The sequence below is a fragment of the Paramisgurnus dabryanus genome, chromosome 5, assembly GCF_030506205.2.
Source record: "Paramisgurnus dabryanus chromosome 5, PD_genome_1.1, whole genome shotgun sequence".
Taxonomy (NCBI): domain Eukaryota; kingdom Metazoa; phylum Chordata; class Actinopteri; order Cypriniformes; family Cobitidae; genus Paramisgurnus; species Paramisgurnus dabryanus.
The window spans coordinates 48,649,797-48,664,087 of record NC_133341.1 but is presented as its reverse complement, the minus strand read 5'-3'; the positions used below and the strand labels follow the sequence as shown (position 1 = coordinate 48,664,087).

The 14,291-nt window shown below is 38.4% G+C and overlaps 1 protein-coding gene across 1 annotated transcript; it reads right to left on the bottom strand.

Moving 5' to 3' along the window:
- Positions 1–377: 377 nt before the first annotated feature.
- zmynd19 (zinc finger, MYND-type containing 19) lies at positions 378–14,291 on the bottom strand. The gene is made up of 6 exons (XM_065284589.2): positions 14,068–14,291; positions 10,443–10,502; positions 9,348–9,454; positions 9,089–9,229; positions 8,527–8,707; positions 378–1,880 (listed from the first exon to the last, which is right to left on the bottom strand). Exons 1-6 carry the CDS (start codon positions 14,116–14,118, stop codon positions 1,737–1,739), a joined length of 684 nt encoding a protein of 227 aa, XP_065140661.1. The 5' UTR covers positions 14,119–14,291; the 3' UTR covers positions 378–1,736.

Below are 14,291 nucleotides of genomic sequence, written 5' to 3'. Positions count from 1 at the left end.
ACTGGCACGCGTTTAGGGCGGAACAACCAGCTTGTCTGATCAATGATAGGTGGCAGGCATATAGACTAATAAAGTGGCTTAAATGCAAAAGTGATAGCTTCTTGGTTCCAAACAAGGAATTTAAATCACTTTTTACTTAAAAAACTAACATTTTTAACAGCTGTTGAATAATAATCACTGCACATCCTTTAAATTTGAGAGCATCATCGTGGAATTGTGTCCACGGTAAAAAATAAGATTTTTATGTGACTTCTTGCTTCTTTAGTGACATTTTATCAAAAGTAAATAATTAAAAGCCATGGCAAGATCATCGATGGAAACTAACAAGTCATATAAGACAAAATAAGTTTGGGCAAAGCAGACACATGGCAATCAAATTACCTTTACACATTTCATATTTTATTTATTTACTTTATATTTTACAGTGACAAGAAATGGTCAGTTATCACAAACTTTGTCCATTCACATATTATGTATTTAATGTTTGTATAGTAATAGCTTAGAAAAAATAAAAAGAACAGACGCCCAACTTACCCAATACTCCCATTTCATAGAAAGAGCGAGAATCAATGTGTGGATATTCAGTGCACAGTGTTCAACCCAACCAGATAAATAAGTTATTCAGAATACGCACGCAGACAAACATCACATCTTTTATACATGCGTATTTGTATGTGCACGTCACAGTTTGGTAAAGTTGCCCTTGACGTAACAGGAAGACACACTCGGAACTTGTGTGCACATTTTTTAATCAAGATGAGAGATTGCTAAAAAAATTAACCAAGTAATATTCACTTTGACAGAGTTTAAGACAAACAGAAGACTAATTATTGAATGACTGGGACCCAAATAACAACTTACATCCAACTACACATTGACAACATTATTCAGTCAACTTTCTTTGTGGGTTTTCAAGTTTTTCCCAGGACATCCATCTAAACTGGGTGCTTGTTATGCTAAGCAAAACTAAACATTACAAGTGTGGAAATTGTAAATAGGATTGTGATGCATTTCAAAAATGGGTATGCAAAAAGTGACACTGCCTTCCCCAAGTAGGCATATTCCCCAAGACTCCTCCCTTCAAAAACTTTCATTTGACAAATTAAAAAATAAAAAAAGAGAAAAAGTCATGGAAACATTCAACCATTTCATCCATGTCCTTCAGTCAATAATGGCATTGCGCGTGCACACACACAATACTGGTGGTGTGGTTTTGCACAGCTATTGGCTGTATACTTGTAGAAGGTATGGCAGGTGGATCACTATGTGCTTGGTTATGTGCACAAAAAGTTCAAACAGGAGAGGAAAGGGTAGTACAGTGAAGAGGTCCGTATTCCATGTGTTTAGTTGTACAGCAGTTTTGTCCCTCGATACCAGTGCCTAATACTTCATGATGGGTGGATGGATGGAACAAGCAAGCACATGACTGTCAATTCTTGCAGTCCATAGAGTTATGACAGCATGGTGTTTTCTTCATTAAACACACATTCATAGCAGCAGGTGGAGCCTTAAAGACCTCCTCTGAACGGCAACAACAAAAACAAAAAAATCTCTTTCCCATAATCCCCATAGGCAAGCTGTGGGGATGTTAAAGTTCAGGGAAGCAAGTTTTTTTCCCAACAGGCCCATCCAGCCCACTTATATTGTCTCCTAGCCTATCAGTCTGTTTTTGCATTTCATCTCAAGTCTCACCCATACCCCTTTGACCACCACTCTTAAAACTGGGGTGGAGGAGATCATCGCTCAGGTTCAGACTCCAGCGCCAGAACTCGTTTACGTTCACGACACTGCTTCTTATGGGCTGGCCAATCCCTCTGTTGGCACTGCGAGCCGCAGTAGCGCGCCACCTGGCATCGGCCACAGATGTTGAACTCTCTCAGCTGAAAAAGCAAACAAAGCCATTGTTGATTTGCTCATCTTGAATCACGAAAACTTCATAACAGCCTGTCATACTGTTGTGTGAACAGATACAATAGGGAATTCAAACTTTTACTATTTTTTCAAGATATGAAAATCACCAACTCATTCCTGAATCTGAACGCATGTCACATCACAGAGCAGCAGGTGTCAGATTTAATTTATTACCGTCAGAGTGTGCGAAGCAAGCTGACTGACCAGACAATGGCAGAAAACGTGTGCTTACTCATTTTGTTATAATATACATATATAAATGTTTAATAGAAGTGAAATCGTTTTGTTGTTGTGTTTTTTTATTAAGAATAATAATAACCCTTAAAGGAACATTTCACCCGTAGAAACATTAATCTTTATTGAAAGTGCGTCATATTTGTAATCGGAATTTGGCGCCTATTTGACCGAGAAAAGGGCTGTTTGTAGTCTCACCCCCTTAACATAGATATTGGACTTCCTGCTTTCAATGATGCAAAATGATGATTTTTATAGTATACGTTTATTTTATTTTGATAAACACAAAATAAGATATTTTGATAAATGATGGTAAGCACACAATTAATGGTATATCCATTGAATTCCATTATGTTGTTTATATTCCTACTATGGAAGTCAATGGTTACAATCAGCTGTGTGCTTACCATCATTTATCAAAATATCTTATTTTGTGTTCATCAGAAAAAAGAAATCCGTACCGGTTTAGAACAACATAAGGATCATTTATTTTGGGCATTAAATTTAAAGTTTTGGTCTCACACGTGCGTGTGGCGAGCTGTGTCGAAGAATCAACGCAAAAATATGACATCGACGGAATTTTGACGTCGATGCGTCGCTACAGGCCTAGAAAACATCTTAGGAGGAGCCAGTGGACAAAGAGGCGAAGGTCAAATAAGTTTTTAAAGAACGATGGCGAAAGGCAGACAGGGAGTCCCACGTTTAGTTAGTTTACGATGGTCCCATACACACTGCATATTATTCGATTGTCACTTCACCTTTTTATGCTTAATCCTGTTCTGTACACACACATTTCAATAATTAGGGGACTGACAACCGCATTCTACAACCATATTAACTCCCGTAAAATGCAGGTTGTGACATCCGCATTTACAGAAACTCTGCATGGAGTGTACATAACCAAACTGAACAACAAGTAGTTAATAAAGTGTTTAAACGTGCCTCATGGACATGACAGGTCTCCCTTCTGAAAAAATAAATGCCTAGAAGGGGAAAAAGTCTTCTGTATGCACGGTTCAGAAAATAACAGAGGCACGAGCGTTTGCTGACTAGTGTTGCCAGATCTTGCAGGAAAAAACGGCGAACAAGAAAAATCTAATAATTAACCTAAATAAATCCAAATGCTTTATCTCAAAGATCAAAATATTCGTATCGGCATGTTCACACTTTAATAACACCAAAAACTTGATCGCTTCATGAGCCAAAAGCCATAAACGGTTAAGCACCAAAACGGTATACAAGTACAAAAAAGACAAGGACCTGGCAACACTGCGCTGTGGATCAGAATCACAAATGCGTGCAATACACAACGCAGAGACGGAGGTTTATTGCAAAACATAACGCTGTTAAATTATTTTGGTCAAGCATGGATGAGCATGCGAGACGGCAGACCGTTGCTATTGTTATCTATTTGTCAATCATCAGATTTTCTTGCAGACATAAAACAAACATTTAGGAGATTCACTCGCGCATTTAAATGTGGTTGTCACTACCGAACGTAGTTTGCAGCGTGTACGAGGCGATTAGACAAGTCCGACAATGTTCTGCTCTGATCTTATATTTCGCATAAAAAGAAAACATCTTAAAAAGGTGTTTGTTTAACTTGATCTGCCCTACTCATTTAATGAAATGTATATCGGTTTATAGTTTGTGTGTTTATAAGAGAGTAAGTATTTCATTAAGACTTGAGATGAAATAAACTGCTTAAGTATTGTAGATCTTGTGGTATTAATTTCCACAAACCCACATCCACAATGTGGGTTAAAAACAAGAAAGTGGCTGGTAAAAACATTGACTGGCTGGTAGATTTTGAAATCTAAAACCAAAACATTTTTTGATGTAAAATAATTTTTCCCATGAAAAATATCGAGAATGGAATAGCATTTTTTATTTTCGAATGATTATTTTTCAGAAACAAATATTCAAACATTTGTGCACATCCCTAGTTCGAACTGGACTTACTGAAGTTCCCTTGAGCCAGGCACTTTACACCTGTTTGCTCTGCAGTGATAGCTGCCCAGTGCATACTAATTGTAAGTCACTTTAGAAAAAAGCATCTGCCAAATTATTAAATGTAAATGATGAAAGAATTTTTGTGTGAACTATCCCTTTAAATAAGAACGTTTTTAAAAATCCAGGACAACTTCAAGATTTTCCAGGACAATTTCTGTTTTCTTTCATTTTCTATGTGTTTTTCAGCACTGGAAAATTACTCATTCAATTTCCGGGAATTAGAGGACCGGGTCGATACACACAGCTGATCCTGATCTGTTTAAGGGCATACTCGCATTATCCAAACCAAACCATGCTCCAGTGCGATTGTTCCCCCTCCCTACTCCCCCAGAAGCACTGTACAAAGTAGTGTTGCATGATACATTGATACTTCAAAAGTACTTCTTGGAAATTAAAAACGTCACGATTCCTAAATTTAATAGTATCGATACTTCTAAGAATGACGCGTTCCAGATTTCAACTCTTCCATTGCCTCCCCTTGGATGTCAGGATGCGCGCACTTGCCTTAAAGGTTTGTTTATTAGGGGTGTGCAAAAAAAAAAAATCGATTCACATCGATTCATAGCATTACAAAAATCGATTCATAATTTTTTTGTAATGCTGTGTTACTATTGTCCTGAAATGAGTTTATCTCAGTATTCCCATAGATGGCGCTGCGTCGTATTCACTCTGACGCCTGCACACTCTTGTCACAGTGTTTCCCACACATTGACTTTACTTGGGCGCGCTGCCCAGTTATATTAACAAGTGTCCAAGTATATCTGGCATCAAATTTGATCTTTTTTGTTTTTCTGTGATGATGACACCCTTTAATAATGACATTTTGTGTGCGACATGAGTTCGGTGTATGCGTTCACGTGCTCTCTGTTTCTCAATGAATTGGGATGCGACGCGAACAAGCTCGTGTCACATTGTATCCTTCATGTTTCTGAACTTGAGCAGAGTTTTAACATTAGAGGACTTCACGGAGCACCAGCGGACCGTATGGTTCCGGGTTTGTATTTGAAATGGTCAGTCGGGTCCGGGTCAGTCATAGTTCAATTACATCGGGTCCCAAGTCTGATTAATATTGTGTGTAAAACCCGAGTCGAACGGAGAATGGCCGTGAGCGCTACCGCGCAAAAGCTCGCGTGCAGTTTCAGCGTGCCTGCGGTTTCTATGGCGATAACTGGCTCTTTTCTATTATTATTTATAAACCATATCTTTTTCTAAAATCTATTGCACTGAACGAGCAAAGCTCAAGCGTAGGGCTGTGACGGTTAGGATATTTTCTCACCGCGGTAAAGCATAAAAAAATCATGCGGTTATGCGGTTAACCGCACAACAGTAACCCCCAAAGCCCAAAAGCACAACCCCCCACCCCTGCAAAGCATCGGAAACGTCTTCTTATTTATTATTAAAACAACAAATTATATTAGCAATAACAACATAAAATAATATTTATTTCCATAGGTATAATATATATATATATATATATATATAGCAATACATATATATATTTTTATATATAATATATATAATAATTATATAATTTTTTGTCATCGTTTATAACCCATTTTGTACAATACATTTCATACAATAGCAACCTGAAAAAAACTAGAAAGAACATGTCGAGCTTAACATTGTTTCTTGTAAGCAAAACCTTGATTCCAATTTCTTTAGACATTTTAGAGTGTTTTTCGGGTAACACTCCGTGGATATAACGCACTCCTCCAAACGCAACGGGTTGAACGTTAAATAATTTATTGCACAATAAAATGGGTTACAAACAATGACAAAAACTGTTCCATAATTCATATTAAACTCAAAAGAAACGAAAATAAATACTATTTCATGTTACTATAGTTAATATGTTTAATTATAATTTTTCAAAGCAGATACGAAACGAAATAACGTATTGCATCATCCCGTAAATAACTGCGCAAAACTTATGGATACTCCAATCAATGCTTTAAATTACTGCTGTCCATTTACATAATCAAGAAGATAATAAAACTTTTTTGATCCCGAGCTGGAGAAATTAGTTTACAGCATTAACGGGTCACGCGGTCAGTAAGCCCTCACCTGCCTGACTGATGTCACTATGGTACTTTGCTCCTCTCGCAAAAGTCTTGGAGATTTCCAACTGTCGTTGCTGGGCTGAAGTTTTATGCTTTACTAAAGGTATGTTTGGTGCTCCCAAGTCCGACAAACGCCACATGATAGTTAATCATCACAAGATGTGATTTTAGATAGTGGCATTTCCTCGCTACGATAGTCAGACATATAGGTCTACAGCCGACCGCGCTAGCCTTCATAACTATAGTTGGCATGTTTGACCATTATAGTTTTAAATAATTATGCTATTATTATCAGTACCAACACGCATTTCGTGCTGCCCGGTGACCTTCTTGCACCTGAATAATGTAATGCGCGTGGCTGTGAGATTTCCTTGCACTTGAGATTTTGTTATTCGCGCAGTGAGTGAGTTGGTACAGTTCCATGGCATGCAATAAATATCAGAGCACCTGGGCATGACGCGCTTAAATTAATGGCTTCATGTTTAAGAAGATTGCGCCCGTGACAGTAGGCTATTGTGTGTATTTAAGTACTGAAACTAAGTAATTAAATAACAATTATAAGACATGCGCACATAATAAACCCCTATATATGTTTAATGCACCGTCCCTCCCCCTTGTGCGGAAAGCAGTTTTTTCTCTAGAACCCTTGAACACAGGATGGAAGACAGTAAATTATGATTAACAATGACTTTTGTGTATAGTTCATATCATACACCATATGACTTCTGTAACTTTCACCAGCAAAATAAAGAAAATATAAAAAAGTGCGGTGATGACGGTGATGAACTCAGCACCGCGGTTGGCATCTCATTACTGCGGTGATGCGGTGACGCGGTTATCGTCACAGCCCTACTCAAGCGGACTCAAGATTTACAAAACGCAAAGCTGTAATGTAAGTCCCCTGTCACTGGGACAGCAAGTAGACTTTTGAATCTGAAATAATGAGTGGATTTAGCTTTTTTTTAACTGGCAAGAGAGAAATAGAAAGAGAGGCACTTTTCCTGCTTCTGCTCTATCTTATAGAAATAATAATCATTATAACACCAGTCACATTTATAATCTATAGACCTGCACTGTCTATCATTAATATACTATATTATTGTATTTAATAGAGTTTGATAAAAGGGGTCATCTAACTGCTTCATAACAGTTTTTATTTTTGCATAAAGACAAAGTAATATCAAACTACATTTAATTTGTTGTGTTTCTTTTCTTTAAAATTGCATATCTACTACAATCAGTCATAGGAAACAGTAAACTACATTTACATACTGTGAATCGTTTTTTAAATCGAGAATCGAATCGTGAAATTTTCTGAATCGTGCACCCCTATTGTTTATACTCGCGCTTTGGTCCGCAACGTGAGCCTCCGCTGATCGCGCGTGTCATGAAGAGATGATTCATGTGCACGGTGCGCGAGCAAGAGGCAGCGTAGGGCTTATTTATATGCTTCTGATACTGTTGTCATTTTCTTTCAGTTTGTTTCACTAAACCATATCGCCGCAATTTTAAGGAGTACTCGACACGACTCAAAAAGACTGGAGTTATTAGTAAATGGCTAATTCAACCGCTCTGAAAAATAAAGCACAGTAATGAGATTTGAGAGCGTTTCTCCTTTTTCAGGAATCAAATTTCTTGACCTGGTATCAGCACAGAAACAATAATTTTGGTATCGTGACACCACTAGTACAAAGCAGTTTTCTTAACAATGGAACCCATCGTAATGTTAAGTCTGTGTTTTTTATTCAGAGTTGTTTGGTGCGCAATGACAGACACTCATGTCATCATATTGCTTAGTTGGTCTGTCATGTGTTCAACTCGGACATCCACGTAACCCTGCTGTGCGTGCGCATCAGAAGGTCTTTACAGAGGCAGATGAAGGTGAGTGGTCGCGCAATTCACATCTCTCATTTGGAATCGCGCTCTGGGATGATTGCGCTCACACTATAGACTCTTGGGCCTGAGCTCAAGTGAACCGCACTCCAGCCCACCTACGCAAGCTGGCCAGGTCGGGATTAACCAAACCGCGCCTGGTACAGAGCGATCACACTAGTCAAACGAACTAGGCTTTGGGGGTCAAACGCACCCAAGCGCAGTTTGGTTTGGATAATGAGAGTGTGCCCTAAAAAGGCTGTAATCGGCCCTAATACTGATCTTTGTGATCGACTCGGGACATCCCTACTTTTATTGAATTCAGTATTAAACTTCGATTTTAAAATTAAACTAAAATTATTTAGGTATGACACCCATCAACTTTAAGAAACGAACTATGAGCAGTATTCAATGAAAGACAAAAAGTCTTACTGACCCTCCTTTCAATGAGTGAGCAGGGTGGGTAGTGACACTCATAGTAAGTGCAGGAGCACTCTTCTTCTTCCACCAGCTCCCCATTAGCATTGTAGTAACGTGTGCGACTCAGCTCCAGATACTGCTCCTCTACCGGGTCTGCAGGAACCTGCTGGATGGCCAACCAGTATAGCGACTGCTCTCTAAAGAGGACATGAAATTTCATTTTAGATAAAAATTCTTGTTATTTCACAATAGTGTACTGTATTACTTATAAGAAACCAGATTACGGCTTGTACAGCAGCCTAAAAATGGCTACAAGATAGGGATTCACAAAATGTATGGCAACCGAAGTTCTCTGGCTGAAAAGGGTTTAAAAAAGTATTTTCGGCCGAACAAGTGAAAAGATACAATAAATTTTACCGAACACTGACGTCTTCAAGGACGTGATCAAATGGCAAACAGTGCAGGGTGAGAGGCACAAACACTTCATAAATGCAGCAAGTATACAGCATTACAAGTTTAATGTATGTTGGAATGTAAAGATATCCCTGCTACATGAGAAACTATAGTATTGGTATTACCTTTGTTTGCTGGACAGTTCTTCAGGTTTCGGACTCCATCCCGCAGGAACAAGACGCAGGTTATCTAGACGATTATCCACTGTGACCGAATTTATGTGAACTACTTGGAAACTTGGAGCGATGCCTCCTCTGTGTTTCTCCCTATGAACAAGGACACAAAAACACAATGTTTACAAAGTTTTTAAAACAAAGTGTTTGTTATAGGGGGAAAAAGAAAGCATTTCAAAATAACTGAACTGGGATCTAGCAGTTTACTCACCAGAGTAACTCATGCAGTGGTCGACCTGCCCACCTGCCCTTGCCTATGTCAAAGGCATAAGCAAAGATTTTTGCCCCATTCCCATCTGCATCAACTTCCATTCGTGCCTGAAAAAAAGAGATTTCTTTAAACAGGCATGCTTTATAATTAGTTTTTGCTTAAATAAATTAGTTTTATGAAAATAGTTTTTATTAGGGATGCACCAAATCCAGGATTCGGATTCGGCCGAATACTGGGCTTTTTGACGGGGTTCGGGTTCGGCCGAATCCTAGAATTTTTTTCCACCGAACCAAATCCTAGGCTTGCGCTACGCTGCTCGACGTCACGCGGCCGTTGATTACACACATCGGGTGCTGACAAGGAGATGAGCTTTTTCTTTCGGTGAGCTTTAGGGGCTGGACACACCAAAACTTTTAAACACGGCTGAAAACGCCTTGAGGACACCAAATGCCAGCTGTTTTTCAGCCGAGCGCTTGGTAGCTGTGATGCTTCAGCTGTGAGCCGGTTGGTTGCTTTGGTAATCTCCCGCCCCTCCTCCACTGTAATTGGACGGCCGTGTGAAAACTGACATTGACGAGCGGAGCTTCTCACTCAAAGTTAAATATAGTTTTCAGCGCGGAGCTGCTTGCTTATTGGAAAAACGAGCTTGTCGCAACACATCGCTTTCATTATGCATAGGCTTATGGTAATTGTCAAAATAGTTTTCCAACTTGTCATCCTGGCATAATGTACAGTTAAAATTAAATAAAATGAAAAATACACTGCTGTGGACGTTGTATAATTCATTAATGTGTTTTACTGTGTTAATGGAATAAGGATGCGAGTAGGATTCGGTATTCGGTTTCGGATTCGGCCGAATCTTAAACGGTGGATTCGGGATTCGGCCGAACCTAAAAAATCTGGATTCGGTGCATCCCTAGTTTTTATTAAATTTTTAATAGCCCAAGAGTACAAAAAACTTTAAATTAAAACATTAAATATATATAAAACAGGCAGAACAATCAACAACTAATCGCAAACTAAAACAATCCACATACACAGTTTCAAATGACAACCAATTTACCACACATGTTGGAATCTTTTAAATGTTCTCACCTCAAAGGCATAGTTTTCCACTAAAGGTATGTCCTGCTCGTCGATCAAAGTGTACTTTGTCTGGAAAAAGATAAATGTGTTGTTATAAGACAACAATCAAGGATATCCATAATGTTCGTTGTCTTATTTTCAGGATGTCCCACTCTAAAAAAAAAAAGAGAGTTAGGCAAAGAACTGCTTTTGAAATGCCTGATTGGCTAAGGAGTCCAGTGCCGATATACACAAATTTAAAGCAACACTATGTAGTTTTTCAACCTTCATAATATATTTACAAAGACCCTTGTCTTACAATAGGTCGAATGACACGTATGCCATAGCCTGACGGGGTCTGTCTCGCTTTTGATGCCACTATGGAACTTCGGGGTGCGGGTAGTAACCCGAGCACAAAAAGAACTACAAAATTAAACTGCTTTACGGCAGGCTGACAGTCATGTTAGTTTATTTATTTTTCTGGTGAAAGTGTCTTGCCTCAGGCTATAATGGAAGCAATTTTTAACTTTGCAGATTCATCTATGGTAGCTTGATATTATAATATTGACAATATATGGCTTTTACAAACACTGATTTACAACACAAATTTAATTGGCACATCCATTCTGTAAAACAGTAGACAATAGGATATAATAATGCTGGCTTGTAAAAGTGAGCTACGTGATCTTTTGGTGTTGAAAAATTAAACCCATGAAATTAAAGTGTGTATATTTTGTATAATGATATTATATATTAAATTATATGACATGCTGAAAGGTATGCCACCTGGGATGAAGACATTTCACATGCAGCACAGGCCTCACCGGCCCTCCGTGGTAAAAAAAAAAAAAGGTCTCGTATTTGTAGTAAAACTAAGGTAAGAAAAATCGTAATCAATCTGCCAAAAAAAAAAAAAATAATTTTCATAATAATAAAATCATTCAATCATGGCTAATTTTCCAAAATGAGTAACATACAAAATGATACCTGTTTGAAAGACGGATATGCGCACCTGTCAATCAGCTATTACATAACAGAGCGAGGCCAGAGATTAACATGCTCATAAATGGGAGTAGTATGGAATAATGTGTGCATTTTTGAATAACTGTAAGAATTTTTCCTTTAAACATAACTTATCATATAGTTTTGAGAGATAATAATGTTTTTTCCACTGTTATTGCTTATTTATTTTAACGTGTTTGGCGCATTTACCTCAGAGTGTATTTCAGTAATTTTGCAGTTTTTCCGGTAATAATAATACAATTTACATGCCAATCCTGTTTCTGTTTATTCATTTCAATACGCCGTTATGTTAAGTTATAGAATATTTATTGCCATATGAGACGTTCATTGCCGTCATATGCGTAATAATGTGAGTATCTTTGAATAACTGTAAGAATACAGTTCCTTTGAAAATAATTTGTCAAAGTTTTGAGAAATAATAATGTTGTGAGGATGTTTATTGCCACGCAGTTGAATACTGTCGTCTGTAATATGGAAATCACATAGTAGGAAATATATAATGTGATACTGCAAAGTTACCATTTTAATTTTTATTTATGATATAGCCATATAAACATTTGCAAATGTGCTGATTTGATCCATTCATGTCCTGACCACCAGGCTAGAAATTTTAAACATCCTTAATCCACACTTACTACTGGTCTATCAAATAGTGTATCCGCGTGACGGATCCGACCGCATATGTACTGCAATAAACAAGAATTCGGCGGCTTTTTACATCAAAGGCAGACAGGCTATGCCATTTGGAGAGGGGCTGTTCAATGATCCCCCTATATTTTTTAAAATCCTGAACATGGTTGGACCTGTCGAACAGGTTGAGCACTTTTATATACTATGCTGAGCAAAGAGGCTGCACAATTGGTCAGCGGCCGCACATCAGTCCGCCAGACTGGGTTGCTATTTAACTCACAATGTATAACTATTATCAGACCGGCCCTCGCAGCCTCAAAACACTACCGGCCCACCAGGGAAATGTCCTGACTCTCCCAATGGCCACTCCGCTACTGCCCGGGTGTAACCATGACAGATTTTATGACAGTAGTAGAAGACAATACTGTTTCCCCAATGTAGGGGCCCCCGAGAGCTAGACTTACATGGTATTGCTTTAAAGTAGTGTATATCGGAAGTTAAGGCAGACTTTAAAAAAAAGGTGTAACTTCTTTTTAGCACTGTAAATGTATTATTAATCAATTGAATTAGATCTAGTAAAGCCGCATTTAGTTCAGATATGGAGCTGGCATCACATTGACAGTTGGACAGGAGTGGCAAACCCACAATTTGACGTGTTCCACCCACACTTCAAACTGACATCATAAGAGAAGGATCACTGTTTCAAATGGGAGGTGAATTTGCAGATTTTCATTAGAATTTACAGTTTATCAATTTATTGTGATTAATTGTTCACAACAAAATAACTCAAGTTCAACAGTGTCAATTTTGATTTTGTATGGAATTTTCCAAAAAATTACATTAAAAGCAATGTTTTGAGACTTTTCCATGTATCATACTTGGAAAATCACAGCCATTTTAAACTTTTTATGTACTACGTTACTGTGTTTGTCTCTTCTTTAGTTTGAATCAATTCAATATATATGCATGCATGGTTTTAAATTTAAATAAAAGTCTGGTTCTTGTATCTTTATTCTTTAGGACAGTAAACTTCACACGTGATTTTAAAATAAAAGTCGTCGATTACAAAAGCACTTTACGAACGTAGTCAAAAAAAAAAACACTATGGGTAAATATTTTTAATGTCATAAACTACAAGACTACAACTACAAGGAAAATAAAACGCCTACCAAAACAAACTTTTAACGATTACCCAGCGAGGTAACATCTGCCAATTTGAGTCTGTACAGCCTCATGACAACATAAAATGCGCAAGGCTAGACTCATTATTACACGCTTTAATGCGACTCTTCACATGCTCTTATTGTTTAACCCCAATTGAGATCTGTTTACTGGGTGCCCTCTAGTGTCATGGCATGAGCGGCCTGGCATCCATAGACGGTTTTCCGTTCTCACTGGATGACGCAAAAAATACTCCTCAAAAATATTTATGCCGCTTTAATAATTATTAAAACATTTTCTGATTTCCTATCGATAAGAAGCAATATTACTGACATTACGTTGTACGAATGTTTGAAAAACAATCAAGCTAGGACAGAGCTAATGCTCATCACAGTAAACATGCCGGTTTTGAGTCACGCTGCAAACGGTTCCTGGTTGAGGCATTTTCAGACATCTCTGAGCCATGTTAGATGCCAGTGTCCTAACAGATGAGGATCAACGATTAAAAATCGTAACATTATGGTACTCAATCCCTCTCAAAGAGTGAATGGAAATAAAAAACTTGCAATCTCTAGTTAGTTGACAAACGATCCGCGCAGCGTTGTAGTAGCCTCGCTAGAGCAAAAGTAGGCGGCTCAAACGCGACCAAACCTACTCGGCTGATGAGCTGAGCAATTTTAGTGTAAAAAACACTAATTTCGACGACAATTATATATCATGCTCTGAGAAATCTAGATAACATAAATTTGCCATTTAATTCTATAAAGAGAGGCGTTTTGCTCATGGTTTTCAGATCCCCTCCCCTTCGCGTCGCACATGGCAGCCCTAGGATTCAGCTCACCTTCCCGGCCACACGGCCAAGTCGAACGATCCCAAGCTTGAAATCCGACATTAGAGGGGATGTCAGGTCTAGGCTGAGATGTGAGAGCAGATACGATGGTAGTAAGCTTGAAATCGGTCCGGGCAACCCAACCCCGCAAACAAATTTGTAGCGTAACAGGGTCTGTCGCTGCCCGAGTCTTCCCCACCCGCTTCCAAACCTCCGCGATGCACCGCTGTGAGAGG

Coding starts and splice junctions, on each gene's coding strand:
- zmynd19 (XM_065284589.2), bottom strand. CDS start 14,118: ATGTCGGATTTCAAGCTTGGGATCGTTCGACTTGGCCGTGTGGCCGGG. Junction 9,455..10,442: donor TGGAAAACTATGCCTTTGAG/GTGAGAACATTT, acceptor TCTTTTTTTCAG/GCACGAATGGAAGTTGATGC. Junction 9,230..9,347: donor CCACTGCATGAGTTACTCTG/GTGAGTAAACTG, acceptor CCTTGTTCATAG/GGAGAAACACAGAGGAGGCA.